Source organism: Podarcis filfolensis (assembly GCF_964270895.1).
Source record: "Podarcis filfolensis genome assembly, chromosome: 7".
Classification (NCBI taxonomy): domain Eukaryota; kingdom Metazoa; phylum Chordata; class Lepidosauria; order Squamata; family Lacertidae; genus Podarcis; species Podarcis filfolensis.
Window position 1 is genome coordinate 84661290 of NC_139603.1, and position 15318 is coordinate 84676607.

At 40.0% G+C, this 15318-nt stretch overlaps 1 protein-coding gene and 1 long non-coding RNA gene across 4 annotated transcripts in view; one reads left to right on the forward strand and one right to left on the reverse strand.

Moving 5' to 3' along the window:
• Nucleotides 1-15318, reverse strand: part of TRAPPC9 (trafficking protein particle complex subunit 9) — a 275302-nt gene that overhangs the window by 175617 nt on the left and 84367 nt on the right. For all 3 annotated transcript variants that reach the window (XR_014549937.1, XM_083621886.1, XM_083621887.1), the window contains exon 20: nt 314-467. Coding sequence is in view for 2 of the 3 variants with exons in the window: in XM_083621886.1 (XP_083478012.1) it covers nt 314-467 (154 nt within the window). In the remaining variant the exon portion in view is untranslated. The remainder of the gene's footprint in view (nt 1-313; nt 468-15318) is intronic.
• The window catches only part of LOC310766330, a 40526-nt gene that overhangs the window by 16807 nt on the left and 8401 nt on the right, over nt 1-15318 (forward strand). The gene's annotated exons all lie outside the window — the stretch shown is intronic.

The following is a 15318-nucleotide window of genomic DNA, read 5'->3' on the forward strand; positions in this document are numbered from 1 at the left end:
CTGTGCCATCTCAGAGGCAATTCCACGAAACACAGCACAGTTCTTTATCTTGCATTATTCAAGAAAACAGATGAACCCTGGAGTGTGCCCACTTGAATCAAAGGATTGCAAGGCATCATACTGAACATACTGGAAAAATCTAAACCAGTTAAGAGTTAAAATTAAGTTTAAGAACTCTATAATTATGTTAAATGATCAATTTTAAACCATGTTCTCTTTCAAACTTCTTTACAAAAATCATTTGAATTAAAGGTCACAGGCTTCCTACAAGAGTATCTTAAGGAGGAAAAAAATAGTATTTCTGAAAGGATATGATTTTCCAAAGAATGTCTAACTTGCTGTTGATCTCCAGACCTTTTGCTTGCTGTCTCTCTTCTTCTAGCTGCTTTGGGTTTGTAAATTGTGCTCTTTCACCAGGGGAGTCCGGGTAGCTCTCAAAGTTGAACTTGTCAACTTGGATAGCCATACTGCAGTAAAAAACAACAATTATTATTGGAGAAGTTTTATGGAACAATGTCTTGCAGGTCGCACGACAATTTTCATCACATCAGAAAAGCATCAGTAAGCAGTAGTGGTGCAAAGCGCAAACAGAACTGAAACAAGCCCAAAATGATGTCGCCGCCTTGTAAATATAGTTTTTAAAGGTGATATTTAGCTTTCTTGTAAATAAAATTATTCCTAAACAAATTTGGAAGGGCCATTGGTCCTATTTAACGTTCACACACTTCTAGAACGGCATATGAACAGATCATAATTAATAACCTTACAGAAATACATACAAACTCAATTGCAGTTGGCTACTAAACCAGGGTGCCATTATTCTTCTGTGCATACATGTTCACGCAAACAAATCCATCTAGCCTTCCACTCCCGCTCAGTCAAGTTATTTACCAGCTTGAATAGCTTGACTAAGCAAAGAACCAGGCAGTTTAAAAATGTAGAGCTTTAAAACACACAATTGTAAAATGCATACCCACAAATATATACAATTTGGAACACAGCAGACATGCGCTTTAGAAGCAGATAATTAGATCTGATTAAAATGTATTATGTAAAATGTATTATGGCTATGATCTCCATTGAAATCCAGCATGGAACACTGTGTAGAGCCCAGAGGAAAGGAATAAATTAGGCAGAGATGTTGAAACTCTTGGTTTTAAGTTTCTAGCCTCTTCTAGGTACTCATGTGGTCTTGTTCAAATCATATTTTGCTATACAACTGTTGTAATTAATGTATCATGGAAATATGACTCACATTTTGACTGGCAGATATCAAAACATCATATTTTCAGGTTCTTCTAGCAATCACATCAAACACTAGACTGTAGTACCTATTCATATAGCAATTTGTTTTGAAGTTCCCACAGTAATCTTTCTCCGCTTTGCTAAGGAAGTATTGTGTTTTTGAAAAAAGTCTCCCACAAGTTAGCTACTTGAAAAACTGAACACAGTCACTCTCTAATGCACACTCAGAAGTAGATCGGCTTAAACGTCATCACAATATCCAATTAGAAATGGAGATGTTATACTGTAAGGGGGGCATTAATTTAATTTAATTATTATCTATTGCTATTTGATTGTAATGCAGCTCCTTTATTAAAATTAGTGTGGACCTCTCATTCTTTCATTGCTTAGAAACCATATTATGAATTGTGATTTTAGAATAAAATGACTCATACAGCCCACAGGAACCACCTTTACTCATAATCAAAAACTGGTTTTATAAAAGTTTGGCAGAAGAGCTTAGTAAAGACCCCTGCAGAAAATGAGTGATTTTCCCATCACTATCTCAAATGTCCATTAATTGCACAAAATATACACCTAAATCTTAAACGTTTATCATTTATATCAGGATTTCTGTGCTACCTTTTGGCCCAAACCACCTTAAGCAGCTCCCAAGCAATTAAAAACCTTATGTGCTCCAAGCAAACACGCATTAGATTTCAACTAGTATATGTTAAAGTATGTAGCCCTCTAGAAAAATAATTTAATAAATCTGAAGTTTCTAAAACAAAGTAAAAATCCAATAAAATAACCTGGGGGAGGGGGGTGAGATTACTCATGAATTTTACCAGAATAAAAGACGTAAATATCCAATCATAAAGGGAACTCTATTTCAATGTTCACAGAAACCAGACTATTTTGGCAAAACCGAGGATGGCAGTGGACAAGTTAGGAACAGATATGCGAGAAATTACATGCCTCACATGTAAACAGAGTTAAAAAACGCAATTACCATGCCCTGAAAACCAGACACTTTGTCAATGCCTACCCCCCATGGTTGCCCCACTCACTTCAAATAATAGCAATATATACTTGAAGGTAGCACTGTTTTTCTAGAAAAATAGGTACCAGAACTCAATATGTTCTCTTAGAATGGCAATGGTGCCCACCTGAAAGTTCCAGTGAGTTCTAGCTGAAAGAAATGGTTTTCCTCTGCAACCAAAGGGGTATGTGTGTGTTTTCCCTTCTAAATGTATTGTTTTCAGAAAGCTGCAGTTATCATTAAGGCTAGATTGTGTCGTCTGCTGCAGACTCCACACAGGCATAGACCAACTGTGTCACCTAATCATTTCAACAGAGACTTTTAGGTGAAGAGTGAAATCTTTCCAGACGGAAGGACACTGCAAAATGGTTTAAAAGAAATCACAAAACAAGTGTGCTTTTCATGATCCCCTCGCAACTGCTTCACTTATAACAACCAGAAGTCCACCTGAAAAGTTGGTGGCCAAATTCAAAGTCTTATTAAGTAAGTGCCACTTATTAAATCTGACTCATAGTTGTTGTTTTTCTAAAAATTGTGTTTTGGCTGATAGAAATACAGGTACAGTGAGGGGGGGAAAGTATTTGATCCCCTGCTAAATTTGCCCGTTTGCCCCTCTGACGAAGAAATGACCAGTCCATAATTTTAATGGTAGGTTTATTGTAGCTGTGAGAGACAGAATAACAACAGGAAAAACCCCAGAAACCCAGAAGACAAAAGTCAGAGATTGATGTGCATTATAATGAGTGAAATAAGTATTTGATCCCCTATCATCCAGCCAGATGTCAGGCTACCTGGTATCTTCACTGTATGTAAGGAGCTGAGATTAGAAGCACCTGCTGTAAGGGAGAGGTCTTACCTGTAATCCCAGCTCATTACAGTACCTGTACAAAAGACACCTGTCAACAGAAGCAATCAATCCAGGAGATTCCAAAGTAGCCACCATGACCAAGACCAAAGAGCTGTCCAAGGATTTCAGGGACAAGACTGTAGACCTGCACAAGGCTGGACTAGGCTACAAGACTATTGCCAAGCAGCTTGGTGAGAAGGTGACAACAGTTGGTGCGATAATTCGCAAATGGAAGAAACACAAAATAACTGTCGACCTCCCTCGGTCTGGGGCTCCATGCAAGATCTCATCTTGTGGAGTTGCAATGATCAGGAGAACAGTGATGAAGCAGCCCAGAACTACACGGGGGGAACTTGTCAATGATCTCAGGGCAGCTGGGACCGTAGTCACCATGAAAACAGTTGGTAACACACTACGCCGTGAAGGATGGAGATCCTGCAGAGCCCACAAAGTCCCCTTGCTCAAGACAGCACATGTAAAGGCCCATCTGCAGTTTGCCAATGCACATCTGGAATGACCCAGAGGAGAACTGGGTGAAAGTGTTGTGGTCAGATGAGACCAAAATTGAGCTCTTTGGCATCAACTCAACTTGCCATGTTTGGAGGAGGAAGGAATGCTGTCTACGACCCCAAGAACACCACCCCCACAGTCAAACATGGAGGGGGACATATTATGTTTTGGGGGTGTTTTTCTGTTAAGGGGACAGGACACCTTCACCGCATCAAAGGGACGATGGACAGGACCATGTATCGTCAAACCTTGAGTGAGCACCTCCTTCCCTCAGTCAGGGCATTGAAAATGGGTCGAGGATGGGTATTCCAGCATGACAATGACCCAAAACACACGGCCAAGGAGTGGCTCAAAAAGAAGCACATTAAGGTCCTGGAGTGGTCTAGCCAGTCTCCAGACCTTAATCCCATCAAAAATCTGTGGAGGGAGCTGAAGGTTCGAGTAGCTACACATCAACCTCGAAATCTTACTGACTTGGAGAGGATCTGCAAAGAGGAGTGGGACAAAATACCTCCTGAGATGTGTGCAAACCTGATGGCCACCTACAAGAAACGTCTGACCTCTGTAATTGCCTACAACAGTTTTGTTACCAAGTACTGAGTCATCTTTTGCAAAGGGATCAAACAGGCAAAATTTAGCAGGGAATCAAATACTTACCCTTCTCACTGTACTACTGTATATATATTATACCCTCTAGTTACCTTCCATCCAAGGAGGTTTAATAAGATAATACGCTGTTTTATTTTTCCAATAATTCAGCCTTAAAGCAGGCATTGCTCCTGATCTGGCAGCATGCAAAGGAAAGGCTGTGTCTACTTTGCCTCTGATTAATTTTGTATTGATTTGTCTTTGAATGTTATTGCCAGTGCTCCAGCGCTTCACTTACTTCCATTAGTGAATAGCGACTGCTGCACATGACACCGATGTTGTGCCAGTTGAACTGGCTGCCAGTGTGCTTATAAGCACACTTCAAAGGCCTCATAAATGCATTCCCAACCCTGAGCAGTTTAGAATCAGGCGAGTTTAAGGATCACTTCCACCTGTATCAACCTGCCTGCATCTTAAGATCATCCTTAAGATACACTGCTCAGACGACTCGAGACTAAATTAGAAGACTGGCAAGAATGCAGAACAGCGTCTTATCAGTGAAGGTTTCACAACTAAGAAATCAGACGTCATATGGTCTTACACTCACTCTCATATTTTTATTCAAGCTTTTAAAGACTCACCTTTGGTTTTAGTGTGACTATGTTATATTGGGGATTTTTTTAAAATCTAGGATTAGCTTTAAGAACTAGTGCTATACAAACAAAATTTATACTGTTTTATTGAGTTTTAAAACTGTATTGATTTACTCAATGTGATAAATTGTAAGCTGCTGTGTGATTGTGCTTAAAAAGCAAACTAAAAATATATCTGTGAAAATTAATATTGTGATATTTCAGTGATCTGAACAAATATAGAACCTATTCAGTATAAGTGATAAATCACCAATTAACCTGTTCCAACCTTCTACTGAAAACTGAACGTATGTACAGAGCAGCTATTCTCCCAGTTGCTGGTTTTCCAAGCACCTGACAAAAATTCTATCTCTATGGGAGATTTCTTTCCACACTGCAGATTTCAAACTCTGTCCTCTTGTACTCTGGAAAACATCATGCACTCTGATGATGCAATATAACAACAATGTTAATAGGCAATGGCATGAATCAAGCCATCTTGAGTTCTAATTTTTTTATATATCCAAAATTGTTTTCAATTCTTTTGTTTATGCTTGTAACTGTTTTTATTTTATAAACGTATATTTTGCTGTTGTGAAGTGTGAGCTAAAAATCCATATTGAATTCATAAATCTATAGTGAGTAAATAAAATCAAAACTACCGTATCTTTCACCCTATAGGGCGCACTGGCCCATAGGACGCACCTCGTTTTTTGGGGGGAAATGAATAAAAAAAATTTATTTTCCCCCCCTGCCGCGGGGCTGGGGTGGGGGAAGCCTGAGCTTCCCCCGACCCAAGCCCCCAGAACAGGCTGCTGCCCGCAAGCCTTGCACGCCCGCGGGACCTCCCCCGGGCTCGCAAGGCTTGCGGATAGCTTCCTGAAGCCTGGAGAGCGAGAGGGGTCGGTGCGCACCGATGCCTCTCGCTCTCCAGGCTTTAGCGAAAGCCTGCATTTCTCCTTCATTTTTGATTTATCACTTATACTGAATAGACGCACACACATTTCTCCTTCATTTTTGGAGGGGGAAAAGTGCGTCCTATAGGGCGAAAAATACGGTAATAAAACCATGGAAGACAGGAACAAGGCCATCAAACCACATGTATTATTTACCCAATGGCATCTGAAGGCCAGCAACCAATATGCCAGGCAAATTTCAGGGGGAATGTGTTCAACAGTTATGGTGCCGCCATAGAAAAGACTCACAAACCAATGATAAACCATGGCTTTACATCAACCAAAATAACTTTGTTTAGTTAGCTGAGACAGGTTCAGACATTAAGACAAGCCAAGGTTTAGTGTTACATGTGAATATGGCTACTATATCTGCTATGGAAGTTACATTACAACAGCCTCCGCAGAGATTTCTTTCAAGCTTTTAAAAATACTGAGTCACATCATAACATTTTTAAAAGTAAGAATTTAAAACTTAATTCCATATTGCTCATGTTAGGAAAATATGAGGAGAAAAAGCACAGTAATGAAGGTCACAGCGCAGCCTGTAGAAAGAGACGATTGAAGACAACTAAGGTTTCTTCTGTGGAAGAGTATATATTCTGAAGCTTCAAATCACACCATAGGTATAGATGAAATGAAACAAACTGACAAGTTATTTCCATAACCAGGCATATTTCTATCTGCAATCATGACCTAAAAATAAGTTTCTTAACAGGTGTTTGTCTTATTTTGACTGCTTGATAAAAAATAAGAAGCATGGAGTTCAGCCAGATGCAATCGAAGCATTTTATATGCTGCATATAATCATTTATTTTATCTGACAGGTGAGGTCTTCAGTGTTGGATGTGGAGCATGTAATTAGAACAGTGTTCTGAACATACTTGCTATGAGATACCTGAAGTGCCTTATATTCATGTTAATCTAGCATCTACAGTCCAAATGAAAGGAGTCAAGTTGGTCTTGAACCTATTTCAAGATGGAGTATTACAGCCTGTCTAGCAGCCAACCAAATCAGGTAGTAGGAATCAAAATTTTAAGAGCCTTTAGTCCGTTGAGTAATTTACATGTAAAGGTTATTTTTATCTGTCATCTGTAACACTGCCCTGAAAGCCTGAAAGGGCAGGATAGACATAATTAAATAAAATAACATAACCAAGTATTTTTGCTTCAGCAGAAATGAAAGATGAAATAAATAATACCCTGGCTAAAAAAGGGAAATGTTTCTGTGGATAGTGGGTTTAAATTCTGCACCTTCATAGCTCTATTTAAAGCACATAAGCACAGACATGAACAATTATAAGGGGAATGCTCACAGTAACTGTTTGTTGGAGATAAAATTTTATGAACAACTAGCCAAAAGGAAAAGGAAAAAGAATATTAGGAAATTGTTTCCTAATTGTATGATGATTTTATATAAATACGTTTGTGTGTTAAATGCTTCCCCACACCAACATTTTGTTCCACATTTGAGATGCATTTAAATGACTTTAGGGACGTCTGTTGAGTCATTTTACTGTTCTGTTCACTGGTTAAGATATAATAATAATAATATTTTGGATAAGCATGTTTCTTTATAGCGTTAATGCCATATATTTTCACAATGAGCACTACAGAAAAAGCCTTGAAGAAAGCTAGCTGACATCCACAAGCTAGAAAAGCACGGAATACCTAGTGTACAAATGGAATTCTCGCACTGATTATACTGTTTCTGTATCAAAATCAGAAATAGGCACAGCTTCATTCTCATTTTGATTCACAGTTTCTTGGGCAAAAAGGAGTGTTTGCTCACACTGTAAAACTGAAGAGCAAGGGTGTGTAGGGAGGGAATACGATGACCTCTACAATATTCTCCACAGATCTGTGCATTAGTCATCAGAGTTAAAGCTTTGCCTCTGGAGACCTGAAATCAGCTTCATGTTGCTTGGAGGGGATTAAAAGAATGAATCGCCAAGGAATTCAATAGTGATGACTCAGAACACATATTTTCATTATGGAAATTTCAGTTACAGGTCACTCTATCTTTCCATGCAGCCAAAGTGAGCTGGAAAGAAAAGAAAATGTGAATACAGAGACATAGTCGGATCAAGTAAACTATTGCTGTGTATTATGCTTCTTGGAAGGGTCTATTGCTTTATTCTGTTCATGTGCCTGAATTGATTCCTAAGGATAAAAACTGGATAAAGGGAGCTTTTCAAAATGTGGATATGACCTCCGCCAAGGTGATAAGAGTGTTTTTATAGCTATTCTGCTGCTAATTTATTTTTTTCCTCCTCTCAGTTGCCTGCTCCATGCAAAAACACACCAACAATAGGACAAGTATTTTCTTTGTCTATTATGATATAGACAGCATGTCAGGGAGATGGGCTGTAGATTAGCCCTCTCTACTTAGGTTACCTCTCTGCATTTAGGAAGAAATCAGAACCCAGTCAAAATTCAATGTAGTTTGCAAGATTCTGGAACTCCATGCTGGAGGAGACCAGGTGAAGCCCTAGTGTGCATGCAAATATCTAAATGTGCAGCTGAGGGCATTGGGGAAATATCCCCTAGGAATGCTAAGAAACGATCAGGCAGTGTTTTGGTTAGTGAAAATGCATCAGCAGAAAAAGCTGCTCAACTTTTCCACTAAAGATAGCCTTTCAAGAACTGAACTTTTATTTCAGGAAAAAGGCACTTGTCTGGTATCAAAATGTCTAAACTGATGCAAGACCGAAAAGGGAGGAATCCTATGGCAAAGATCTTCCAGGGTTAAGAACGAAGGATGCAGCTGATCTCTGGCTGAGCCAGAAAGTCCCCACCCCTGGCTCAGTCAAAGATATGGTGGCATAACTTGCTCATCCTGGCTCAGCTGAAACTGGCTGAACTTACGCCAGCTTTTGGTGTACAGCATTGCTCCCTACATTGGCTAAGCTCAGAACATACATATCTAAACAATTAAACTCCCAAGAGGTGGTCATATAATTTAAAGTGCTTGAAAACCTGTGCATCCAGCCAACTTCCAGAACCAAATCCTATGCACAAGAAGTTGCCATAAAGAAAGTGGGTGTAAATTAAGCCAGCGGATGCTGCTGTTCTGGCCGACAGAAAACAACCCCTTAAAATAGTGTTCTATGCCAGGTTGCTGGGAACCAAACTGAATGGGCTTAGGATCCAGCCTAACTCCTCCCTCTCTGGTTCTGCCCCCATCATGCTCCTGAAATGCCCCTTTTGCAGGGAGGGGGGCAATTACACTGGCCTTGGATCAAGTTACACCAGCATATCTTTGGATGAACAGGCTTGGGGACTTAACACTGGCTGAGAGTAGCTGAGCCAGAAATCAGCTGGCTGAATCAGAGATCCACTGCACTCTAAGCTGCTCATCCTATGGTTCTTCTTGCCATAGGTGTGCCTCCTTTTTCTCTCTCATCTCTAATTTATTGACACTGGAAACCTGTAGGAGTGGGGAAAGGCTGAAAACGGCATGGGAGATAAACAGAACAAGTAACATATCTGCCTTGCTGTCTTGGTGGAAATTAATAGAGATGATGTAACCTCCGAAGGGGACGTGGGTGGCGCTGTGGGTTAAACCACAGAGCATAGGACTTGCTGATCAGAAGGTCGGCGGGGTGGCGCCAGCGGCAATGGCGGACTCCCTCTGAACTGGAGGGACTAGCTCCGCGCGAAACGGGTCGTTACCGCTACGGCGAAGCGGGGGCCCTTTAAAAAATCACAGGCGGATGAAGCCTGTGACCATGGGACTCGGCGGGCACCTTTAGCGCCCCCCCAACCCGCAAAGGAACCCATTAACGGGCTCCGAAGCGAAGAGGGGGAAGTGTCGCGGTGCTGTGAGTTAACTGCTTTTTCCGTGGAGCGAAGCCGCATAGCCGTTGCCGGAGAGCGCTGCCTTTTTCCTGGGACAATTTGGCATCTAAAGAATCACCCGTGAGTACTTAAACCTTGAACAACTGGACTTTAAAGAAGGATCGGCCAGTAGAGAGGAATTGGACTCAAAATTTATTTCAATTTGGTACTGAAACGGGAAGGTCTAAACAGGAAGTCAGCCTTCCGTTTCTTTGTAGTCAGAATAAAGCAAAGAAAATGTAAACTAGAGCTTAGAAAATTACTCTTAAAGGATTGGCTTTCATCATTTAAAATCGTGGAACCCCTCTTCGGTAGCAGGAGAAGAAGGGGGATCTCTTTTTGGACTGTTTAAACCTGCAGAAGTGAGTTTAAAGTAAAGTAAATTTCCACCGTCCTGATCCTGGAGCGGAGTGTCAGGACCGACGTTTGAAGCTCATTGACCAGAGACAAATGTTTTTGACAGATAGCTAAAAGAAAAGTAATATAGTGATTCCATTGTTTCCTTTCGCATTTCAAAGGAACAAATATTGACAGAATATCTTTAAAAAGAAACTTTGTTGCTATTGTTCTTAAAAGAAAGAATAAACAGAAGTTTTCCCCCTAGAGGGAGACTGTGAAACTGTAACCAATTTCAGGAGCTTGCAGCTGCTACAGATTACAATCGTGGGAAAGGACTTGTGACCTTGTAGGACAATGTTTTCAGAAGCTCTGTTGGGTGCTTTCTGTAAAATAAATGCCCTATTGAATCAGTTAAGCCAGAAGACGGATCTGATGACTAATGCGGCCAGAAATTTTGAACAGGCAGTAGGAAACTACATCGAGCCTACCCAGGAACTAAAACAGGAGTGTGCTATGACAGCACAGATGAGAGAAGAGGATGCTGCTGAATCCTGGGTGCCAGAAATGGAGGGAGTTGCGGCCCTGCAGGAATATGAGCCTTTGGATTTGATAAATGAATTTGGAAAAAACCAGATTTGGAAAGATAAAGTTTGGTTTGGAAATGGGGGGTTGGATTGACCCTCCCATGCAGGGATGTTTGGACTTTCTGAGTCTGGTAATGGGCCGTCAGATGTTGGGAGTTGTGGGGGCTCTTAATTTTGGAGGGAATCTGAAACAGGTGTTTAAATATTACATGGAGTTTAGTCTGGACTATGGAAATGGGGCTGATCTGCTGCAAAGGGTCAAAAACATTACTAAGATGGAGTTCCCACGAGTGAAAGGAAAATATGAAGAAGAGTCGCGGAAGGGACATGGAAGAGACTTGAGGGCCTCGGATATAAGGATACCAGGTTAATGCGCTAGATTAATGGGACAAAAAGGACTGACAAAATCTGGGACCAGGAGGAAGGGACGCTGGATGAAGATTGGATTTGTTTTACTTTTTTTTTTGTATCATTAGGACTGTTTTAAAATAATTGATGAATGTTAGAAAAATGTTGAAACGGAACTACTTGGTTCTAGTAAGAATGTATAAAGAATTAGGTTAATGATATGGTTATGAGAAGTTGGTAAAAATAAGATTTGAGTTTTAAGTTTTAAGGTTTGCTATAAGACAAGATGAAAATATTTAGCAATAAGGTTAAAAAGAATATGTAAAAATGGACTGATAATTAGATGAAAATATAAAGTTATAATATGTTAAGATATAGAATTAAGATAAAAACAAAGAGGGAAAGGATTTGCTGAATTAACTATGTGAATTGGAATACAAAAAAGTGAGGTGTGAGGAGGTCAGGAAACAAGTAATTGAAATATAAGATACGAAAAGATTGATCTGTTTTTAATTGTTTTTTATTTCTTCATGTATTTTGTATTTTTCTCTGCATTTTTGTATCTTTTTTCTTTTTCTTTTTCTTTTTCTTTTCTTATTCTGTAATTCTTTTTTGTCTGTAAAATTTCAATAAATATCTTTAAAAAAAAGAAGAAGAAGGTCGGCGGTTCGAATCCCTGTGACGGGGTGAGCTCCCGTTGCTCTGTCCCTGCTCCTGCCCACCTAGCAGTTCAAAAGCACATCAAAGTGCAAGTAGATAAATAGGTACTGCTCCGGCGGGAAGGTAAACAGCGTTTCCGTGTGCTGCTCTGGTTCGCCAGAAGCGGCTTAGTCATGCTGGCCACATGACCCGGAAGCTGTATGCCGGCTCCCTCGGCCAATAAAGCGAGATGAGCGCCGCAACCCCAGAGTCGGCCACGACTGGACCTAATGGTCAGGGGTCCCTTTACCTTTTAACCTCCGAAGACCATCAGAGATACTTAAATAAATAGACAGGAATTTTACAGGAGTGAACGCTATGTTCAAAGGGCTCTTCCACATGTGGTGGACTTCTCTGGCTGTTAAAATATTCCGGGTACGGGAATTTGGCAATGTCGGTGATAAAGTGCAACCACTGATGGAGCCTACCAATCCATTATTAGCCAGGCTATGAAATTTCAAAGCCCGTAATCAGGATTAATTTATCCCCAAAATTACCATATTGTTTTTACTACCAGCAACTTGGATTGGAAGAGTCAGATATTGTAAACCCCCTTCAGTTTTCTAGGATTTGGCAAACAGCAGAAAAGTACAGCATACTTATGTGGGAATGTTAAGGATAGCAGGAAAGGATATACTGAATAAGTATTATCCTTCCTTCACTCACGCTAATGAGTGATGTAGCAGAGCAAATTTCCCTCAATGGAAGCTAGTATGCAGATTCATTTGAATCGCTTAGTTAAGATTATTTCCTTGTGTCCCCTTTTGATCCCTCTTAAAAGAATAAAGACAAAAGAGTCTTTCTGAGTAAAGTTTACTCGCATTTCAGTTCACAATTTGATCCCTGAAAGGCAGGCTTTACTTGGTAGTTACATAAAGAAACTGTGAGTTTGTCTCATATGGAGATTGAACGCATGTGCTGCTGGCTGAGAACCAGCAGACAGAAAAATTAATTAACAAAATGGCTGCAGGAGAGCAGCATGGCAGCAAGAGATAGAACAACAGTAGTATCAAGACAGCAAGAATCAAGACGAGCTGAGAAAATGGCTGCATGACCTGGCTCTTTTATGGAGTCAGCCAGAGCCATGCCCATCTCCCAGATCACATGCAGGGGGAGGAGCTCCAGAATAGTGGAACAGGAAGTTACACTGACTGGATGTCCCCCTGCCTGTGCCCACTCTAGGGAAATAAGGAATGTTGCATTTGACTGCACCAATGGATTACATCACACAAGTTATTCAGGTATTGTAGCCGTGTTGGTCTGTCATAATAAATAACAATGATGAAAGATTTTTTTAAAAAAAAAATTGAAAGATGTTCTAGTAGCACCTTAAAGACCAACTAAGTATAAGCTTTCTAGGTATGAGCTTTCGTGTGTATACTTAGTTGGTCTTGAAGATGCTACTGAAACATCTTTCAATATTCTTTTTTTAATCTTTCATCATTTTATCTTTCATCATTGTTATTTATCCCACAACTTAGACATTCTGAAATGACAGCAGTTGAATGGACAGGCAGATTTTTATGGCAGCAATAATACTGTGGTGATCTCCTATTACCATGTGGCTGCTTATTATTTTCACTGTTTATTACTCCTTAAATTTCTTCTTTTAGGGAAAAATTACCCCAAGACAGTGGACAAAATTTTGTATAAAACAGTCCTCAAACAGGTGTTTTTACCATCTTTATTGTTGGCTCAGAGGATTATTATTATTACTACTACTACTACTATTATTGTTAATTCATAAAATTTCTATATTGCCCTTCATCCGAAGATCACAGGGTGGTTTAAATATAAAAACCCAAAATACATACCATAATAACAAACAAAAAGAATACCCCAACTATTATTATTTCAAACCCACTGGCCCAAGAACCATAAATGTTCTATATCTAGTAAAACACAGTGGGGTCAGCTAGTACTAAATCAACTAAAAATCTAACGATAGCAACAAAACATTTTTATTTGCAATTAAATCTGCCATTCTGCTATTAATATGTAGAACTTTTGTTAGGGTTTTTAAATAGTAACATGGGGGGGGGTTAATCCCAATTAGCAGCATTTCCCGCAATAACCTTTCTCAGAATAAATCTTGTGTGTAAGGCTGAGATAGTTACTATAGCAACTGAAGGCAATTTCAAGCCACCGTTAATGAGAAATGCAGTATCTGTTACAGAAGATGCTGCTGGTAGCCTGACACAATGTAAAGAATTAGTTACTGGCCCCTTCTACTCCAAAAGCAGCATAAAACTGCCGTACAAAAATGTTTAACATCTTCATTGTTGTTTCACACTCTGCCTAACGCCAAGCGATCCTGGATCACTGCAAAAAGTGCCATGTTAAATCTTTAAGGTATGGATGGATGGTAGGCAATATTTTTCAGAACTCAACCATACTTTACATCATATAATTAACACATAGGTCATTAAGAAATTGGGCAAAACGGAACATGTTTTGTGAATATAGCCAGAGCACTTTGCAAGACAGACCCTCCAAATTATATTCTCCAATCTGAAAAACCCCGAACTATAAAGTTAAAGCGAGGGGCGATTATGCGGCACTCACAAAGGCCCCCATTGTTGGCCCCAAACAGATTTAATTTTTCTAAAAATAAATCTCTAGAAAGGTATGAAGTGTAAGCAATTTCTATGAAATGGTTGCTTCTATCTTTCAGCATCTTAAAAAGCAGAGACATCACCTTGCCAACAAAGGTCCGTTTAGTTAAAGCTATGGTTTTCCCAGTAGTGATGTACGGAAGTGAGAGCTGGACCATAAAGAAGGCTGATAACCGAAGAATTGATGCTTTTGAATTATGGTGCTGGAGGAGACTCTTGAGAGTCCCATGGACTGCAAGAAGATCAAACCTATCCATTCTGAAGGAAATCAGCCCTGAGTGCTCACTGGAAGGACAGATCCTGAAGCTGAGGCTCCAAGACTTGGGTCACCTCATGAGAAGAGAAGGCCCCCCCGGAAAAGACCCTGATGTTGGGAAAGATGGAGGGCACAAGGAGAAGGGGACGACAGAGGATGAGATGGTTGGACATGTTGTCGAAGCTACCAGCATGAGTTTGACCAAACTGCGGGAGGCAGTGGAAGACAGGAGTGCCTGGCGTGCTCTGGTCCATGGGGTCACGAAGAGTCGGACACGACTAAACGACTAAACAACAACAACATCTTTCAATGTTTTTAGCCAATGAGTGATGTCAGAGCTATGATTGACAAGTCAGCTATTTCCCCCTTGCCTCTAGTGAATTCTGCCTTATTTTCTAGTTGAAATGCATCCTACTCAAAATCAAGATCATTTAGCTTAGGGGAGATAATTATTTTATGGGAAGGAGTAAACCCTGAAAGGTGCACAAATCAGACACGATTTTCCATAATTCGATCATCCCTCTGCTTCAACATCAACTAATACCTTTGATGAGCTGCATAGGCATACTGGTGCTATATATTGAAAAGTTGAGCCTACTGTTGCAAATGATAAATTAATATAGTACTGTCATTCACACTGCTGGCTGACATATATTTCAATCTGCAGATAAATGAGAAAGAAAAACTCTAGTTATGCAGAAGGAGAACAAGTCATTCAGTAAGAATACAGATGACCTCGCAAGCTGTGCCCACTGTAGTGCAGAATTATAGGTATTTCTCAAGGAAACAAGCCAGCACCATATTCTTACACTCTCTGATGATGTTCAGTGATAGATTCTAC